At 37.6% G+C, this 19,420-nt stretch overlaps 1 protein-coding gene across 2 annotated transcripts in view; it reads left to right on the forward strand.

Annotated features, from left to right (window-relative positions):
- Nucleotides 1-19,420, forward strand: part of ARHGAP10 (Rho GTPase activating protein 10) — a 312,621-nt gene that overhangs the window by 178,541 nt on the left and 114,660 nt on the right. For both annotated transcript variants that reach the window (XM_072724789.1, XM_026018180.2), the window contains 2 exons: nt 8,806-8,880; nt 15,620-15,707. In XM_072724789.1, the coding sequence (XP_072580890.1) occupies nt 8,806-8,880; nt 15,620-15,707 (163 nt within the window). The remainder of the gene's footprint in view (nt 1-8,805; nt 8,881-15,619; nt 15,708-19,420) is intronic.

The raw sequence follows: 19,420 nt of genomic DNA on the forward strand, positions 1-19,420 counted from the left end.
TTTTAATGCCGGTATTCTCAGCATCAGTGAACATGAGGAGATGGACACTCTGTAGGTTGATTTCCATTTTTTTAAAGATTTTATTTATTTATTTGAGAGGGAGCCAGAGAGAACATGAGTAGAGGGGAGGGGCCAAGGAAGGGGGAGAAGCAGACTCTCCACTGAACATGGAGCCTGATGAGGGGCTGTATCTCAGGACCTGGGATCATGACCTGAGCCAAAGGCAGACTCTTAACACACTGAGCTACCCAGGTGTCACCTGTAGGCTGATTTCCTAAGGATGCTGGAGATAAATAAAAGGATATAGACAAATGTTTATTTTTGATTTATTGATTTTTAAAAAAGATTTTATTTATTTGACAGAGAGAGCACAAGCAGGGGGAGTGGCAGGCAGAGGGAGGGGGAGAAGCTGGCTCCCTACTAAGGAGGGAGCCGAATGTGGAGCTCAATCCCAGGACTCTGGGATCATGACCTGAGCTGAAGGCAGATGCTTAACCAACTGAGCCACCCAGACACCCCAGGACAAATTTTTAAAGAATAGAGGAAGTTTGAAACTCTAGACAGCAGAAAAGGGAAGCAAGGAGGGAAGATTTAAGTGTCACTCTCTGAAGTGCTCATCCAGATTTGAGATGAAACCTTTCTAAAGTCATACCTTCTTTTCTTACAAGCTCCGTCATGGACTTCTGAAGGGGTACCATCAGCCCAAAAAAGATTTATTCTCCTTGTTGAGAATCTCTGCAACACCTTGGAAAGTCTCTTAGTGGAAGATATAGTATCATTATGGAATCTGCATCTGAAAATATTTAAAACCCTAATAATAAATGGCATATGATTTTTATTGTTTTTTTATTATTTTTGTTATTTTTTATTTCCAAATATTTATGTACTCTAGCTCACTCAGTCCCTACAGAACTCAGTACATGGTTGAGGAGATTGATCTTGTTTATTAGGCTCAGGTACATATGAGGATCTGAGGCTTGGAACGAGTTAAGGGTAAACTTGCAACAGTTCACACAACTGGAAAGTGGCAGAGCTGGGATTTGGATCCTCATTTCCTGACTTGAGGTCAGAATTATCCCATGGCAGTAGAGTAAGGTGAGAGGAAGTGTTGGTTGACAACTCAGCTTAGTGGTAATAGGGGAGCTGAATTCTACTGGGAGCCCAGGGACTGTGAGATGCTTCTTTCCCCAGAGTATTTACACTATGAGGAGAAATAGAAGGGCCTGTTGAATGAGTTGTACCTAGATCTGTCAGATTTGGGACAGCAGGATATCAGACCTCTCTGGAGTTTGAGACTTCAAGTATTACTAGTGAGAGAGGAAACTTCCTGTTAGTTTGTAGTTTCTCACCAGCCCTGCTGGAGGCGCCCTGCCCACTGATTGGGTGTTCATGCACAGAGTAGCCCCAAGTCTAGGGGTTGTCTGGTTGAAGCAAAAATGCTTTTTCTCCTGTGGGCTAGAAACTGGAAATGAGGACAGCCACATGGAATGAATGCTAGGAATATAGATTCTGTGCTGACCCTAATACCAAGGTAGCAGCTAATAAACCCTTTGTATTTGAGATTTGGATTTGAGAGGATGAGTTTTAGAGTCAAGCCTAGATGTGTCTGCGGAGTCCTGAAGTAATCAGTGCTTTCAAAAATAATTGGCTTAGACCTGAATTAGATATTTCCCTTGTGCTTTGTCCACATTGTTACACTGGGGTAGGATGCAGTAACAGAAGTGGATGTGACAGCCAGACTCAGTGGGCACAGCTGCCCTTGTGCACCAAGTTGTCGGGTTTCTGAGCTTAGACTCTGGTTCGTTTTGGCGTGGAAAGACCATGTAAATGGAGTCATGAGACCTTTCCTCAAAGTCCCTGCTTGTGGGGAGGCTATTCATCATAGTACAGAGCCTGCGGAGGCCAACTGAAAGTGAAACCAAGACTCCATAGGAAGGAAAAGTGCCGAGTAGTTCCTGGCAGATAGTAGCTGTCTATAATGGTTTTCTGTCTGCTTCCCAAATAATCCTCATTTAGGGAGGAATTCCAAATGTGATTGGTGAATAGGAATTTCATATTTTCCATGAGCCATTCATATTGAATAAACTTTGACTCTCTTCTTAACATGTGCTTTATGGTATAAAGGTAGGCTGTAGACTACACACCTCATTTAGGGCAACTTGTGTATGTGTTGTGTATTGGACCTAGCTGTTTTGATACTGATTTTGAATTTTGTGCTCAACTAAAGCTTGTAATGAATGCTTGGTATGTAAGGCTCATGCACATGCTTTTCACATGTTGTCTCCTTTAATTTTTGTGGCAACCCCATGCCATCATTAACCTCATTTTTCGGGTAAAGAAGCTCTCACACACACACACACATACACAAAACAAAAAGAAAAAAAAAAAAAAAGAAGCTGAGACACAGAGAGATTGAGCAGCTTGCCAAGCTGTACACTGGGTGGTGGTAGAGTTGGAAGTTTCTAGGATATCAGTAACCTTAATTCATAATAATTTTTATCTCACAAGCTTAAATTTAACAAACTTGTGTTTCCTGATTATGCTTTTTTTTTTTTTAACTGAGACTGAGATCTAGAAAGATTAAAATATTGCCATCAGCTGTAGCTGTAGTTAATCTTCAGTTTCAGGACTGAAGATTTGTTTCTTACCTTTTTGGTAGTATTGAATTCATTGTAAGGGTTGAAAACAATGCGTTCTTCTTCCAAAGTTTTAGAATTCTATATGTCTATAAACCTAGTATCTTAAATTTGTGATGTTGAATGTTGTGTCCCCTTGATGGACTAGAGCAAATGATTCTTGGTTCTGCCTGCTTATACTTAAAAATAATTTAGTATAAATGTGTGTTTTTGACAGAACCTTAAAGTATTATGAATTGTCCAGTATCTGGGAAGGGTGTCTTTGTGTATGAACATGTTTATTTTTAAAATGTGACTCAGCTCAATGAATAGCCTGGAAAGTGCTTATTGTATTTTCATAGACATGTAAATTGTGTGTTTATTGGGGATTAGTTATAAATAGATGTAAGGGACACATTATCAAATTTTTGTAATTTACTGATGACCTGAAGCAATATTCATGAGCCTCATCATTGCTATTTCTGGAGTCACCTTTATAGCATCATCCTTAGCCTTCTTGCTGGGTCATTTCTTCACAAGTTTTTTCTAATCATTTTACCTGTAGTGCTTTTTCCCTTTTATTTTCTAGACTCCTTCAAGTTTAGTTAATATTTATAATATATATATAATTATAAAACATACTTTAAACAATGATTAATATTTATAGGTGCATAAAATTGTATGTTCATCACATGGCCGAAGGGAGAATTCATCTTTGCAGTGCTGGTGGAATATGTAAACCTGTTTTGTTTTTGTGCATGTGTGTGTGTGTGTGTGTGCGTGAGTGTGTGTGTGTGTATGCCTTACTAATGATGACATGCAGCAGACTTTTGATGTAAATCTGTGAATGTGAACCTGAATACTAATGACCTTTCACCCCTGTTGTCAGCTTGCCCAAGTGCAAATAAATGATTCCATCCTTCCACACATACTGATCAGTTACCTTATTCCATGCCAAACACTCTGCTGGTTACAAGATGAGAAGTGAATGAATGGTAGTTGATGGTCCATAGCATATGGTCATTTATTTCTGTAGAATCATACACCTGGAAAATTCTTTTTAATAATTTTGTGCCTGTTACTATCAAAAACATTTACGTTCCTCTTTGAGTCTTACTCTTTTATATTGTTATATCTGTCTTTTCTACTAATAAATAACGCTTTCCGTCTCTTTTTATTTTCTGTCCATATCTCTTTACTAATCAGTCATCAACTTATTCATCATTTATTCAGTTTATCCATTAAATCATCCAATTCATTTGTTAAATGTATACCATGTACTGAGAATCATGCAAATTATTAAGGATCCTGAGTTATCAGGTATGAAATCTGCTCCTGAAGCCAAAAAGGAGAGAAAAGACAAGACTTTATTGCTGGGTTGGTCCCACGTTCTCTCTTTTAATTTTAATTCTCTTTAAAATTTTACCTTGTCTTCGTTATATTCTACCTCAGTGCTTAAAATATAGTAAGTACACAATATTTTATGAAGTTAATAGGAATTTAAATGTCATATAATTCCTAGTCCATTATCTTTTCATTTATTTCCAATTTCTCCTTCCTTTTATTCTGTTCTTTGTTGATCTTTCCTCTGTGTGCATATGTGTTTTCATTACCTGTCTTCTCTCTTCTGCTTCCTTTACTCTAAATGCCACTTCCTGTTTTCTTCTTACTCAACCCATTAATGTGCCCATTGTAGACACTCCAGCCTTTGCCCCCACCTCCATTGTTTAACTGAAATTATCCACCCTTTTTGACTTTCTTTTCCTTTTGCATCGAATTCTTTGTCCCAGAGCATCTTATTTTCCCCTTTGCTTCTCCGGCCCACCTCTGAGGGCCTCTGAGGGTCTGCTGGTGTTCGTTACTTCTGTGCAAGTGTTTATGAAGTGGAAGAGACTCTGGTTGTGACACATCATCTGGGTTCTGAGAAGGAAGCAGAGATGGGCAGAGATGATGATGAAACTTGACTCATTCCCACTTTTTGACTTTCTCCTCAAGAAAGATGTGGCTAGTGCTCCATGACAGGACTGTGTGAGATTGGAGGAGACAAGTGGTAGGAAGTAAGACACATTTGATTTTACCTTGTTCACTTTGCCCAGGGACAGCTGTCAGCAGCTGCTCATCACGGTAAGGGAGAGCATTTACCTTTACCTTACTACTTAACAGAAACAATCTTATTTATTAAAAGAGAAAAAAATCTGTAGCATTTTGATCAGATGACAAATTTTTGTTAAAAGTTAGAAAGTCTTATAATAACCTCAGGGAATGTTGATAACCTGAAAGAATTGTAATAACTTGGATATTTTAAGTTTTTAGTTCCTAATTGTAATGTTTGTTTTGGACCGAGTCCAATCTGTGTCTGTGGTTCCAAGTTCATTTTAAGTCAAATCACCCTGGCCATGCCTTCTGTACTTAACTATTCTACGCAAGGTACCATGAAAGCTATTAAAAACAGAAACCAAGATTGACCTAGTAATCTTTCCATGTCTCTATGTATTTGGGGAGAGAAGGTAGGACACAGGTCTGAAAATCATGAGATTGGATGTGTTATGGAAACGTAAAATATACAATATAGGTTGTGTGTGGAAATTACTTTTAACATGGTTAATTAGGAATATTCACACTGGGGAAACATACAGACATAGATAATCTGATGTCAGGTCAAGCATTCAGCTTTTGATTTTGGGAATTGTGAATAAGAGACTCTTGGCTTGTTTTAAAATGTAGTCAGGTGTTAAGAGGAATTAATTATGAATCACATTCAGAGAAAGGGAATGTCACTGTGGGCTGGTGGTAGAAAAGGTGGGATCTTATCTGGTTTTGTAGTCTGGATGAACTTCATTTTGCTCACTGTTGAATCTTGGGCAGCTAGAACAGTACCTGACACATGTTTGATGAATTAATATTTGACAGATGAGTAATTTGTGAGGAGAAAAGGAGGAATATTTCTGTCAGATGAGACCTCTGCCTCAGAATGAATTTGGTTACTTGCAGATGATAGTCTGGCGTCTGTTCTGATGCAGGTGAATACTCCACAATTAATGTGGGGAAGTGAGGTAGGGCTTACTGTGGATATTTAGGTATTTATGCCTTACCTACTTGTTCTGGAATCTAGACTTGATCTGATGGCTTATTCTTAAATGGGGATGGAAGAGAATTTAGATAATCCAAGTGATTTGGAAAATAAAAGGAACAAGTGATGATGTTCAGAATTATGGTTGTGTGTGCTTCCCTTAATAAATGTGGGTGTATAAAATTCAAGACTGTGTTGAAGGACAAGAGACTAGTCTGAAGTTTGAAGAAGTTATGCACATTGACCTATTGAATTTGGGAAATGACAGAGAGGAGGTCAAAGAAAATTTCAAAATTCTAATACTTGGCAATTAGAAACAGTGACTCCTTTGGCTGAAAGGGGAGAATGTGGAAGAGAAGCCAGAGAGACTGTGATAAGCCCACTCATGTGACTTGGCATATTGATTGGTTTATATTCTTCAAATGTATTTATTTGTTGTCCTTTGTAGGACATGTGTGTGTTCATAAAGTATGTTCTAGTTTTCTTAATTCAGAGCTTTTAAGGACATTGTAACAAGAAACAAAATCCTACATGACTTGTGTGTGTGTGTGTGTGTGTGTGTGTGTATTACATGCTGTTTCCAACCTGCTTTTCTATGAGGTTTATTTAAATTTTATCTTGAAAAAGTAGAACCTGCATTGAGTAGCATCCATTCCCCCTTGTACCTTCCATTATGCATTAGCAATTAACTCAGCTTCTCTCAGGTTGATGAATTTGAACTTGATCAATTATCTGATAGTAATTACCAGCACAGAGTGATGATTATTGCTGAAGTAACATTCTTATTTCATTTCTCTATGTATTTCAGGCCCTCCTCAAAGATGCACATTTGTTTGACTGCAGAATATGACTTGCTTTTTTTGGCTTCTGGCACCGAGGTCAAACTATTTTAGATTTCTTAAATAGAGGAGTATTGAGAAAAAAATCCTCTGGTATTTTAAACTCTCTGGACATGGCCTTCTGGCCTTTAGGAGAAGGAAGAAATGGGGCCCAGTCTTTTCTCCTTGTAACAGGCTCAAACTCTGATTTTTGTGTTTCTTGACAATTTTCTTTTTATCAAGTCCTGGCAGGGCTGACCTGAATTTTTTTCTCTCTCTCGGAGTCTGTGAGCTTCCCCATCAGGAAGGTGCCTCTCTGCTGCTTTGATTCTTTAGCATTCAAAGCATCTTTAGAACAGACGTGTATAGACTGAAGGGCTAGCCTTTGCTCTTCTGGTTCTTTGAGCTCTTTGGAGGTAATTGAGAGAGAAGGTATGTGTTTGCTTGGACTGCAATAGTAAAATACCATAGACTGAGTGGATTAAACAATAGAAATTTGTTTTCTCAGAATTCTTGGGGTCAGAAATCTGAGGTCCATGTATCAGCAGGGTTTGTTTCTTCTGAGGGCCCCTTTCCTTGGTTTGTGGGTGATTGTCTTCTCTCTGTGCCTCTACATCATCTTCTCTGTGTGTGTGTGTCCCAACTTTTTATAAGAATATTAGTTGTATTGGCTTAGGGTCTACACTGATGACCTAATTTTAACTCAGTTACCTCTTTTAAAGACCTTATTTCTAAAGACAGTCAAATTCTGAGATAGGGTTATGGATTTTGGGGGGACACAAAATTTAGCATCTAATAGACAACTAGGACATTTGAAAAGCTTAAAAAATGATTAGGGAGAACCAAATGAAAGGCAAAATAGAGAAGAGGAAAGTAAAGATTTATTTTTGCAAGGAAAAACAGGAGCTTTTATGTATGCAGTGTGTTAGAATTGACAGTACAAATGTTAATTTCATCTCCATATCCTCCCACTGTAACACAAGGTGCAAGGTGCTGTCCTTGATCTCAGATACCTCATCAAGGCTCAGAGAAGTCTCCTGTCCTGCCCAAGGTCTCAGAGCTCAAGAGTGACTGAGCCTGGACCTGAATCCAGCCCTTCTCAATCTGTCTGGTATTCTTTTCATCGCCCACACAGGGAGCAAAAAGACCGTAAACCCCCTTGGGCAAATTTCATAGCCCTTTTGGTGGTGTTTTGTTTTGGAAACTTTTGGGGTTTAGAGGCATCATCTTCCTTTCAGCCAGTTGTGTTCTTAATAGCTTTAACATTGGTAGTGCAGAAAAGAAGCATGGGCAGCAAACTATAACTCTTTTGAGAAATAAATATAAGCATGTTTTTTTGAAAGTCATCAAGCATGAAAAGAGCAGAGAGTGTGGTATCGTGAACTCTTGTATTCTTATTGCTCAGGCTCAACAATTATGAAGATGTTACTAAAATTGCTCCATCTATCCCTTCTTTGCTCTTAAAGCAAATCTCAGATAGGTTCCTTTCACTCTTTTCAGTATGTACCTTAAAAAAATAGAGACATTTTCTGACCTAATCTTAAAGTCACTCAGAGTTTCCTGATTGCCTCAAAAATGCCCTTGTGCAGTTTGTTTATTCAAATCGGAATCCAAACTTGCCATGCATTCAATATGCTGGATTATATTCGACTGTATTTTCTTGCCTTTTTTCTTGTCTGTTGTGCTCAGAGGTATTTTGTTTCCCCAGCTCTGCAGAGAGGGAATGCTATGATTTGGTTCATTTTGATGTATACTTTGTAGTAATGTTCCTTGGAAGTTTCAGAGCTCCTCACTGGACAGAGCATATAACAGCTTTTAAAAACAGAAACAAAAACAGTTCTGCCTTAGTTTTGAATGTATTTCTGTGGTCTTAAAGAATCATCCAAATAATGATTTCTTTCTGTGTACTAATTAACACCACGTTATTTTTTAAGAGGCTAAAACTTTTCAAGAAAAGCGTCAAGAATAAGTAAACATAACAAACATGAAAAAGTTATAATGCATCTCTACAGAATGCATTGGTATACATGAGTACTACTTAAGGAACTTATTTCATTAACATTGACTCATTACATTTTGTCCACATGGAACATTGTTTTTATAGATTATTTTCCAACCATAACTCATGAATACCAAGCTGCTAAAACAAGTTGGTAAACACTTGCTTTTGTCGAACGTTATTTTTAAAGTCAACAGGAATGCTGCTAATGTGAGTTAGCAAAGATTCTGAATGCAATTGTTTGTTGCCAGCTTTTAAATATGACAGTCTTGTATTTTGCTAACTCTTTGTCTCTTCCAATAGGTATAAATGATCAAGGACTGTACAGAGTTGTGGGGGTGAGTTCAAAGGTCCAGAGACTTCTGAGTATGTTGCTGGGTATGCCTCTTTTCTAATCATTTTCCGTGCATTATTTGTTTATGTTCATTGACTTTACAACTTAATATTTCGTAGTAATGTACAGTACTTGTAAATCCATTCTGTTCATCTACTGCCTAGATGAGCTTTCTCCTAACAGAGATAGTTGATGCAGAGAAGTAGATTAGTGTTTGCGTTAGCACACAGATTATCCACTCCCTCTTTACTTAATAAGAAATGAGGGGAGACAAAAAAGAATGTGCAGGCTCATGGGCGAATGTCTTCTTGCGCTTGCTTCTCACAGGAAAGTAGCAGCCAGGCCTCTGTGATTTGCATGGCTTCCAAATTGCCTGTCCAGAGTCTTGACAGTACATTTGGTTGGACAAGACCACTGGGACTCACTCATTTTTATGTTGCTTCCAAAACTGTCACTTGACAGCAAGGATCTGATTCTCCAGGATTCATTGGTATTCACAGTGGCTTGTTTGTAGTTTGCACCAGGCTCTTCTCCAGAACCATGCATGCTCCATCTGTGCTGATAACACAGTGTTCTTTGGCATCGCAGACTGGAGGAAGTCAGAAAGTGAATTCATTTCATTACCCTAGACATTACATGAATGACAAAGCGCTTTTACATTACACACTGCTCTCAGGTTAGTGCCACCTGTAAGGCACCTCACTTCTCTCCCCACCCCAAAGCAGGCTGCCTCTTGAGGAGTGATGATAACTCATCAGGCTTGCAGGCCTATATGTCAAACCAGTCTGTCATTTTGACCTTGCTAAATATTAATTAACTTGATATCTCACTTTAATTAATCAATATTAACAATGCCCTCAGGTATGCTGTTAATGCATTTAAACCTGCCTACATGTTAAAGTGTGGTGGGAAGAACTCATTTTTAGGAAGCATAAACCAAGATGAATAAAATCAACTGACGTGCTGCAGGTAGGATTGCTTGTTTGGCTGTATTTGAATTAAGGATTTAATAAGCAGTAACCTTTTTTTAGAGATTAACCGCAGGAAAATTTGCCCGTCATCAGTTGGAGAGCTGTCTTAGAATACATTCGCTTTCATGAGATGTTTTCATTTTCAGCCTCTCTGGTTTAACTTGGGTGTGCAATTTTGGCAGTCAGATTTTCCTTTTTACCATTAGTGGTCTCCAAATTAAATAGACTCAGGTTGCCAGTGGTTCAGTAGCAGCTGGAAGAGTTTAATGGGACTACAGCATCTGCTTTTAGTTAATTTTAAAATTAGAAACACTTCTCTCATTTCCAAGATGGTGTAATAATGATTAGAATTGGAAGACGCTATTGGTATCAAAAGGGGATATTTTGGCTGAAAGGCACACTTTGGCAGTAAATTGGTCATAAGGATCTTAGCGTTATTTTTATTATCTTCTTGTTCATGTTCAAGGGAAGTTCAAAAAAGGGTGTCTCTGGCCACACTGAAGTGTTAAGCTGTCTCAAAAGTTGTTTTTAATCTCATAAAATCCCACTTGATCTGCATCCCTGAACTAAAATGGTAGTTTCCTCTGCTCATGGGAAATGTCTCAAGATAATCTGAACTGGCAAGGTGTTTTAAAATACCTAAGCCCTCAAAAATTCATGACTTAGAAGACAGTTTTCACTTTCCATGAGACTCCGAGCAGAGAAGTTGGGGATACGAGTGTGACAAAACCTGATTTCAGTTGTTGCCAAAAGAAATGCTGTGTTTTCCCAAGAAGTATTTCTTCAGGAAGTTGAAGAATTGATGAAAGGGAAATATACTGGTTTGTTATTTCCTTATTAAGGGGGTGGGCGCTATACAGTAGAAATGATTTTACTTAATCCACAAATAATTCCTAGGATGAATTTAAGATTGCTAATCACAAACTTTGGGTTTTTTTGGATTAATACCACTTTCTTGTTACTTTGTTACTCAGACTCTTAACAAAATAGATTTGTTCACTGTATCCTAATTTAAAATTCCCTTAATATACCTCTTTCCATCAAAGAAAAAAAAAAGATATCTCATTCCATCTATCCTGATTCATGAAGCATTCAAAACAAATAATTTATACCTCTTCCAAAAAAAGGATTTTAGAGTTTCTGTGTATTTGTATATTACCCTCTCCCCTGGACATTTTTGTTTCCATTTTTTCTCACTTCCCTATGTTGTTGTTCTAGGGTTCTATATCTTTATTTACTCATGAGAGACACAGAGACATAGGTAGAGGGAGAAGCAGGCTCCCTGTAAGGAGCCTGATGCGGGACTTGATCCCAGGACTCCTGAGCCCAAGGCAGACGCTCAACCACTGAGCCATCTGAGCATCCCTAGAGTTCTATATCTTAAAGAGAAAAAAAAAAATTGGATGAATCTGCTGGATTTTTAGCTTTGTTATTTTATTTTTTAAGGATTTTATTTATTTACTTGAGAGAGAGAGATAGCAAGAGAGAGAACATGAGCAGTGGGGAGAGGGAGAAACAGGCTCCCCACTGAGCCCAGAGCCCAATGTGGGACTGGATCCCAGGACCCTGGGATCATGACCTGAGCTGAGGGCAGATGGTTAACCAACTGAACCACCCAGGTGCCCTAGCTTTACTCTTTTAAACCAATCCATGTTTTCTCCCCTCTAGAGGAGTGAGTTCTGATGGTTTTGCCCATTGTACTAGGCAGTTATTTTTTTAAGTTACCATTTCTTTAGGTAATGTTTATTTCAAATTTCAATTCTTCAAAGTACAGTTTGTGTATAATCCTTTTTTTCTTTGTAGAGATGAGAAGTAATCTAAGCATTTAATATCTGAGGGAAAATTCCAAGGCATTTAATATTTTTTGACCAGAACTTCCATTTACTTGATTTCTTTAGTTCTTGAGGGTGTTTACTTGGATGTTTTTCTATTATTGCCATTTTTATGTAACATATTTGTATATTGTTTGTTTGAAATGTCTTAAGTATTTGAGTACACTGTGTAAATGTGATAATTTCTAAAGAAAAGATGCCCGCTTAGTATCTTGCATGTCTTTTTCTTCCCCCATCTCATTTTTTGGTGTGTTTTCACCCCTCGTATTTAAGATTAAAGTCAAAATACTTATTTCCATTCTTCCCCCCTTCCATCTTCTCCCTTTTCCTCTGCCAACAAGAAATACTAATGCCAGTTGACCAAAGAAAGTTCTCTAAATAGACGTGTCATCCCTACTCCTCCAGGTCAGGTCATGGTGATGGGAGTTGTCTTCTTAGTTGCCTTCCATCCTGGATGCAGAAGGTAGAGGTCTGCTAGCTTTTCCTGGACCGAGCTTCTTAAGTTTTTTTTTTTTTTTTTTTTTAAAGCCCCAGTGAGCAATTGTCTTCGTTCTCTTTTCAGGTGTTTTTCTTTCCTTCCCCTTTTGCTCTAACAGAGGGCATGCATTGACACATCGTTTTGTAAAAGTTGTTTATTTGTTTAAATAGAGACTTGGAGCACTAGGGGAAGGAAGGGAGAAATATCAGATGAGGTGTCTTTGGGTGAGTCATGGATTTTTAGTAAGTGGGGTGAGAATGTAACAGATTAATGACAACAATAATTGGTAGGTTAGAACTAAAATGAGTTAGACTCGTCGGTATTCTTCTTCTCCCTCCCCACCAAGAATGAAAACATCAGAGCAGGGAGGGGGAATTGTGAGAAAATGTGGTAGTAGCTTCTGTGTGTTGGTGAATTTGGTAGTTATTTCCAAATTTAACTTGTAAAACAGGCTGGGTGATTTTATTTTTAGACAGAAACATAGAAAACAAGAAATAAAACTGAGTTAGCAGTTTAACTTTAAAAAATAATTACCTTGTTTATTTGCAGGACAGCTTTTTAAATATAGATGGGGGAAAAGTAATGTAGGTGAAAAAATTCTGATTTTGGATTATAAAGTATATTCTCAAAATGCATTCAATCAGTGTGCTCTGGCAAGTATTTTTAGTCAATATTCAGAAGGGTGTCAGCACTTTGTGTTTAGGTGGGGCTGAAAATGTCCAGTTTCAAAAAAAAGAACACTGGTTACATAATTATGAAACATTAACCCAAATAAAAAGTCAGCTGTTTGTATCTGTGCTTGTTAGAGTGTTAACTAATTTGTAAGGGTGTTGTCCCTTGGTCAGAAAGGAAGCAAAATTCCTTCCTCATTTACAGTAGAACCTATATTCTGATTGAACTCAGATATGTTTTTAAGTTTGAATCCCAAATAAGTTGTTAGCAAATTTACCTGGTCCCAGTGCATCCACTGATTGTAAAGAACTGCTAGGGATGATTGAGTTATTTGAAAACAGTGAAAAACTTAATAGAGGATTAGTACCATAGGCGCTATGTAGTCATTAGCTTCTGATATGACAGCTACTTTTTATTTCATGAATTCAAAGGATGGCTTATTTTTTTCCATAGAACGAATATTATTCTCAAAATATAGACTGATTATTTGGTAGAAAGGTGAAAATAAAAGATTTCCTTCAGAAGCCTCCTCATTTTAAAATGCTGATTTGCCAGTAGCAAGTTGATTGAAAATGTTATCTGACTTGTATGTTAAAATGAGATTTAAATAATTGATTTAATGAGAGAGAGAATATTCAGTTACTGAAGTAATTGGTTGGCAAAGCCTTTAGAACAGAATTATTTAGTCCTAGTTATAAAGGATTGCACCTTTAATCAGGGTGCTTAATTTGATTTCTTGAATGTATCTGTGGCTTGTCTGACAAGCTCAGTAACAAATGAGTTCTGAATTGTAGGAACTGATCAAAATGTAATCAGTGTCAATTGCCATTGTTGTAGTTTATTGCATGTTGCTGTCAGTTGCTGTAATCAAGAACTGTTGAAGTGCTTTAAAAAGTCTCCAGACTTTTGAGTAATTGACTTCATATGTATGATGTTATGGCTGTGGAACATCACTTCCTGTTTTTCCTTTATTTTCAGAAAGTTTGAGAATAACATTGAGTTGCCATCTCTCCTTCCTCATGCCCAAGCCCAAAGCTTTTTAAGTGGCGTGCCTGACTGCATGCAGTGGTCCTGTGCTGACAGGCTTTTCTTTTTAGTGCCTTTCAAGAGAAAATGCTAACAAGATGTTTCCTCCCCTGTATAGACAAATACAGTGTAAGGGAGGGGAAAAGTCTGAAATGACTAGTTGTCTTGGGTCTTAGTTGAAACATCATTCTGGAGTGAGGGAGAAATAAAATCTCTTCCAGGAATGTCTGAGTTTTTTTTTTTTTTTCCTTTGGATGATGAGAGTACAGAAAACCAGGCAGGTTTCTATTGATTGTTTAATATCCTTCATCATAACCCATTTGCTCCCTTTGAGTAGGAACCACATCTGCACACTTATACTTTTAGTGACTGAGCAGTGGTAATTACCTACTCATTTAAACAACTTATGGGAATCTGAACACATTCCTGATTTGCTTTGCTGCTCTTCAGGGTTCTGTGAGAGCCTCTACATGATCTTTATTGTACAGGTGAAAACCTGAAGTTCAGACAGATTTGGGATGGACTTGTTTTGGGTGGTGTAGCTGCTCAGGGTGGTGGTGGAAATCTAAGCCCAGGTTTGTGATAACACGCTGCCCTCCTCCTGGGTGCTGGTGCTGAGCCACAGTTGGCTACAGGAGCCCTGCCTTAGAAAGATTAAAGGTGCCACCATACCCAGAGTGCTTGACTTTTCCTTTCCCACCATCCTTTCCTTTGATTTCAACCAACACTCACTTTTCCCTTCTCAGAATTTGCTACCTCCCTTCTCCTCCAGTTTGTTTAACCACACATATTTTTCTTTCTTTTTTTAAAAAAGATTTCGTTTATTTATTTATTGAAGAGAGAGTGAGAGCATGAGCAGAAGAAGCAGAGAGAGAGGGACAAGCAGACTCCCCGCTGAGTGCAAAGCCCTACATGGGCTGGATGTGGGGCTTGATCTCATGATCCTGAGATCATGACCTGAGCCAACAGCAAGAGTTGGGCACTCAACTGACTGAGCCACCCAGGCACCCCATATGTATTTTTCTGTAAAGCTTATTAGCTATCTGAAAGGACATTTGGAAGAAACACATCAGTAATACTTCCAGGACAAAGAAAACTAGTTTTATTTAGAAAGAATGTTCAGAAGTGTTGTACAGAGGCTTCCAATAAATATTTATTAGATGAGTATATAAATTGTGATGTTGATGTGAAAGTTGAATTTAAATTTATGTATCACCATATTATATTTTGGTTGATAATGCATTAATCTTCAGAAAGATAATATGTTGAGTACAGATCTTGGAAGTGTGGAAACATTTATCGTCCTTTCTTCCTACTGACTTGTTGCCATTTTGCCATTAACAGTGTTGACTATTTCCCTTGTCATAATGCAATGTGATGACAGTAATGCCACCTGAGACATGGCAAAATATGTAGGCACTGCAAAAGCCATATGCTCCAGGCCATAGCTCCTGAGTAGTGTCTTTAATAATAGTAATAGGTATCAGCATTATAGTCATCATGGCTGTATGTGCTCTGAGTTGTGAATATTGAAATGCTCTATTATGTCCAGAGCTTCCCTCCTCCCAGCCCCATCTTATCCTCTTCCTTTGATCTCTACTACAGATCTTCTGAAGTTGCTTAGGCATGTCTAATAATAGAAAACAGCTTATACTAGAAGAAACTGTGTATGTTTTTATAAGAAATCCCAGAATTAATTATTTGTGGTTTGGCCATTTAAAAATGGAAGCTTTGTGAGCCAGTCAAGAGGGATGTTGAGTGTTCTGGGTTTTAATCACTGTTTTCTTGCTTGCTTGCTCACTAGATGTAAAAACATGCAATGAGGTGGACCTGGAGAATTCCATAGATTGGGAAGTGAAGACAATAACGAGTGCCCTGAAACAGTACTTGAGGTAAGCTCCTCTCAGTGACAGGAAGGAAGCATGGGCTCTTGGGCATCTAACAAGTGAACACCAACTCTGCCCAGAGATCTCAATAATTGAGTTAAACCTTATGAAAAAGGGGACTTTTTACTTATTTTATGTTTTTTAAAGATATTATTTATTTATTCATGAGAGACACAGAGAGGCAGAGACATAGGCAGGGGGATAAGCAAGCTCCCTGTGGGGACCCTGATGGGGCACTCGATCCTAGAACCCTGGGATCACGACCTGAGCTGATGCCAGACACTCAATTACTGAGCTACCCAGACGCCCCAAAAAGGCGGACGTTTATGAGGGATCTAAGTCTTCAAAAGTGTAGCAAGTAGTAGTTAAATGTGATTTGTTTGGTAAATTGCAAGGAATAGACTTGGTTTTTGAAATAGATGTCTATTGTTGATGTGAGTTTTAGGAATTAAGTGTTATGAAGCAGTGAGGAAGAAGGCTATTTGTTGACTTCATTGATCTTGTTTATGTTTTGAGCTAAAATGAAGATTTTTTTTTAGTTTAAATTTAAACCATTGAACCTAGCAGCTTATGATGATAACACATAAATATAAAGCTATTTGAAAAGAAGTTTACTTGATATTTTAAGATAAACTTAAGTTTTGCATTTATTATAGAAGATATTTAGGACCAGAGTTAGAATAGGGCTCAGCATATCTATGGGTCATTACCCTTTTTATAAAAAATAAAGGAGTTTAATAATAAAAAGCTTGAGGCTAGATGAAGAACAATAGAGAGTGAAAAAAGGAAAAAAAAAAAAAGGAAAAAAAATCATGACTGTAATTCTTATGCTGTGGTGCTCTGGAGGACTTTTGATTTTTGTATGGCAAACAAATGGCATGTGCTTCCCAGGATCAATTCTTTTTAACCAACACATAGGATTGTGTTTCAGGTATATATTATTTGGGTTTGAATGAGCACATAAAATGAACTGCTATTATATATTTTATATTTTAAGCAGTTCATCTCTTTGAAAAATTCCAAGTCTGTAAAACCAGAGAGGTTAGTATACTGACTCCTCTGGCCCCATTATCCTATTTCTACAGTCATCAACATTCTACTCTTCTTATTTCTTCAGTCCCCCTACCTGCTACTTGTCTTGGATAATATTTGAAAGATTTTCTAAAACATCATATTGCTGTACCCATAAATATTTAAGCATATGTTACAAAAAGGACTTTAAAAAAATAAAAAAAGGACTTAAAAAAAACAATATAGAAAGACGAAAAGAATATAATTATCATACCCAACAAAATTAATATCATCCAGGACTCAGTCTGTGTTTTATTTTTTACTGATTTTTTTTCAAAAGGTTTTTCATATTTATTTAAATTCCTACAGGGTTTGAATAATGTCAACACATTTCATTTGATTGATATGTTTTAAGACACTTTTAATCTGCACAGTACCCTGCCTCTGCAAAGCTTTCCTTTCCCTCGGCATTTTTATTTGTTTGTTTATGAACCTGAGTCATTTCTATTTATTTTTTATTTTTTAAAGATTTATTTATTTATGAGAGAGAGAGAGAGAGAGAGAGGAGGGAGGCAGAGAGAGAGGGAGAAAGAGTCTTTTAAGCAGATTCTGCACTGAGCATGGAGCTCAGTGAGGGGCTTTGGCTTGATCTCATGACTCTGAGATCATGACCAGAGCCAAAACCAAGAATTGGACACTCAACCAGTTGTGCCACCCACGTGCTCCAACCTGGGTCATTCTTACATAGAAATTTCTGTGTTTTAGATGTGGCAGATTGTGTCATGGTGTCGTTTAACATGTTTCTCTAGCCATCATATTTCCTGTAAACTAGCAGTTAAATATGTAGACTTTATTATATTCAGGTTAGGTTTTTTTTAAATTGATTTATTTGAAGAATACATTGTTGTGGTGTTAATATTCATTCTGTATTATGTAAGGAGACCTGTGTTACCTGGTAGTCTCACTTTTTCATTTCTTTGTTTTTAAAGATTTATTTTAGAGAGTGTGTGCAAGCAGGGGGAGGGGCAGAGGGAGAAGGGGAATCTCAAACAGATTCCTTGCTGAATGTGGAGCCCCACATGGGACTCAACCTCAACCCAGAGATCATGACCTGAGCTGAACTTCAGAGTCAGATGCCTAACCAACTGAAGCACCCCAGTGCCCCTGGTTGTCCCACTTTTTTAATGAGATTAAAATTTATCAGTGAGTTTAGATGTGTATTACCTATTTTTGAGTATTTAAACAAGATAATTTTAATAAGTATTGAATATTTTATTTAAACAAACAATTTTAACCATTGTTTACATTTTTTATTGAACTACGAAGTGCATTATTGTTGTCCCTAGTTGATAAGGGGATAAAATTAATGCTAAAGCTATATGTTAATGTCTATCTCCTTATCTGCCACTAATAGTGACTAATAGTGAATTATGGACAAAACGAAACTCATTAGCTCGCACTTGGGGATTAGAATGTAAACTTCCTGAAGATAGATAGGTATCTTAAATGTCTTGTTCACTGTAGTATCTCTAACATTTAGAACTGTATGTCACTCAGATACAGGGAAATTTTGCATCCCCCAGGTGATATTTGGCAACATCTGGAAATATTGTTGGTTATCACAGTTGCTGGAAAGGAGGTGCTACTGGCATGTGATGAGTGGAGGCCAGTGATGGGCTGCTGAACATCCTACAGTGCAGGAGGCAACCTACCATTGTCCCCAAATGAATGGAATGTCAATAGTGTTGAGATTGGGAAATCCTGTAATGGATGAAGGAAAGAACGGGAGAGAGATGTAAAAAATATAATGACTTGCATATATTAACTTGATGAACAAGGGGTGCTGCCACTCCAGGAGGTAGCTTTAAACCCATTTTACTGTTTGGTGAACTCATGGCTAGTACAATTAAAGGGATTGATCAAGGTGGGAAACTAAAGGCAAAAATCCAATTCTTTTGTAACAGTCGCGGTTTTTTTTCCCACCCTGTTCTACATAGTCCTTTTTTTTCCTGATGGGGTAAGTAGTTTAATAAACTTACAGGATCTTTTTATTGACTACCATACATAAAATTTCTTTTTGGTTCTTGATACTTTTTGAAGCTAGTTCCTTATCACTACTGGTCTTGTGTGCTTTTTCTGCCTTTTTCTCTCATTACGTTGCTTTATCTTTTGAATTCTGCTTTTAAGCAAACATTGCCTACAGAACAACATTATGAGATGCTATTATTATATAACTTCACTCCTAACAATATACACAGTCTGCCTGAATGTGATAAAGTGATTATCATAAAATGGCAGATGCCTTGGGAGATTTTGAAAGTTAGGTTGCTGTTCTCTCCGCTGTGTTATTTTTAGCAACAAAAATTCAGTAATTAGGGTTTTAAGTAATACTTTTTCTGGTGATGCACCAAATGAGAGAAAACTGAATTTTTATTTTGGCTATCTGGTTATGGCCTGAGCATGTGCATTTCTCTCAGCACAAGAAGTAATATGGTGTGATGGTCAAGAGCATGATTGGAGGAAGCCTGTGTGGGTTGGAATCCTAGCTTTGTCACTTAGGGTACCATAGCACAAAGTTGAATATAGTTTTTCTCACCAAAAAAGCTGTTGCTCTTGAATTCTTCTCACTGCAAATAACCCAGCCATCTTACTGGTTGGGAGGTTGGAGGTGTAAGAAGGGAAATAGCCAAATCCCTAAAACACTAAGA

Source organism: Vulpes vulpes, chromosome 10 (assembly GCF_048418805.1).
Source record: "Vulpes vulpes isolate BD-2025 chromosome 10, VulVul3, whole genome shotgun sequence".
NCBI classification, from domain to species: domain Eukaryota; kingdom Metazoa; phylum Chordata; class Mammalia; order Carnivora; family Canidae; genus Vulpes; species Vulpes vulpes.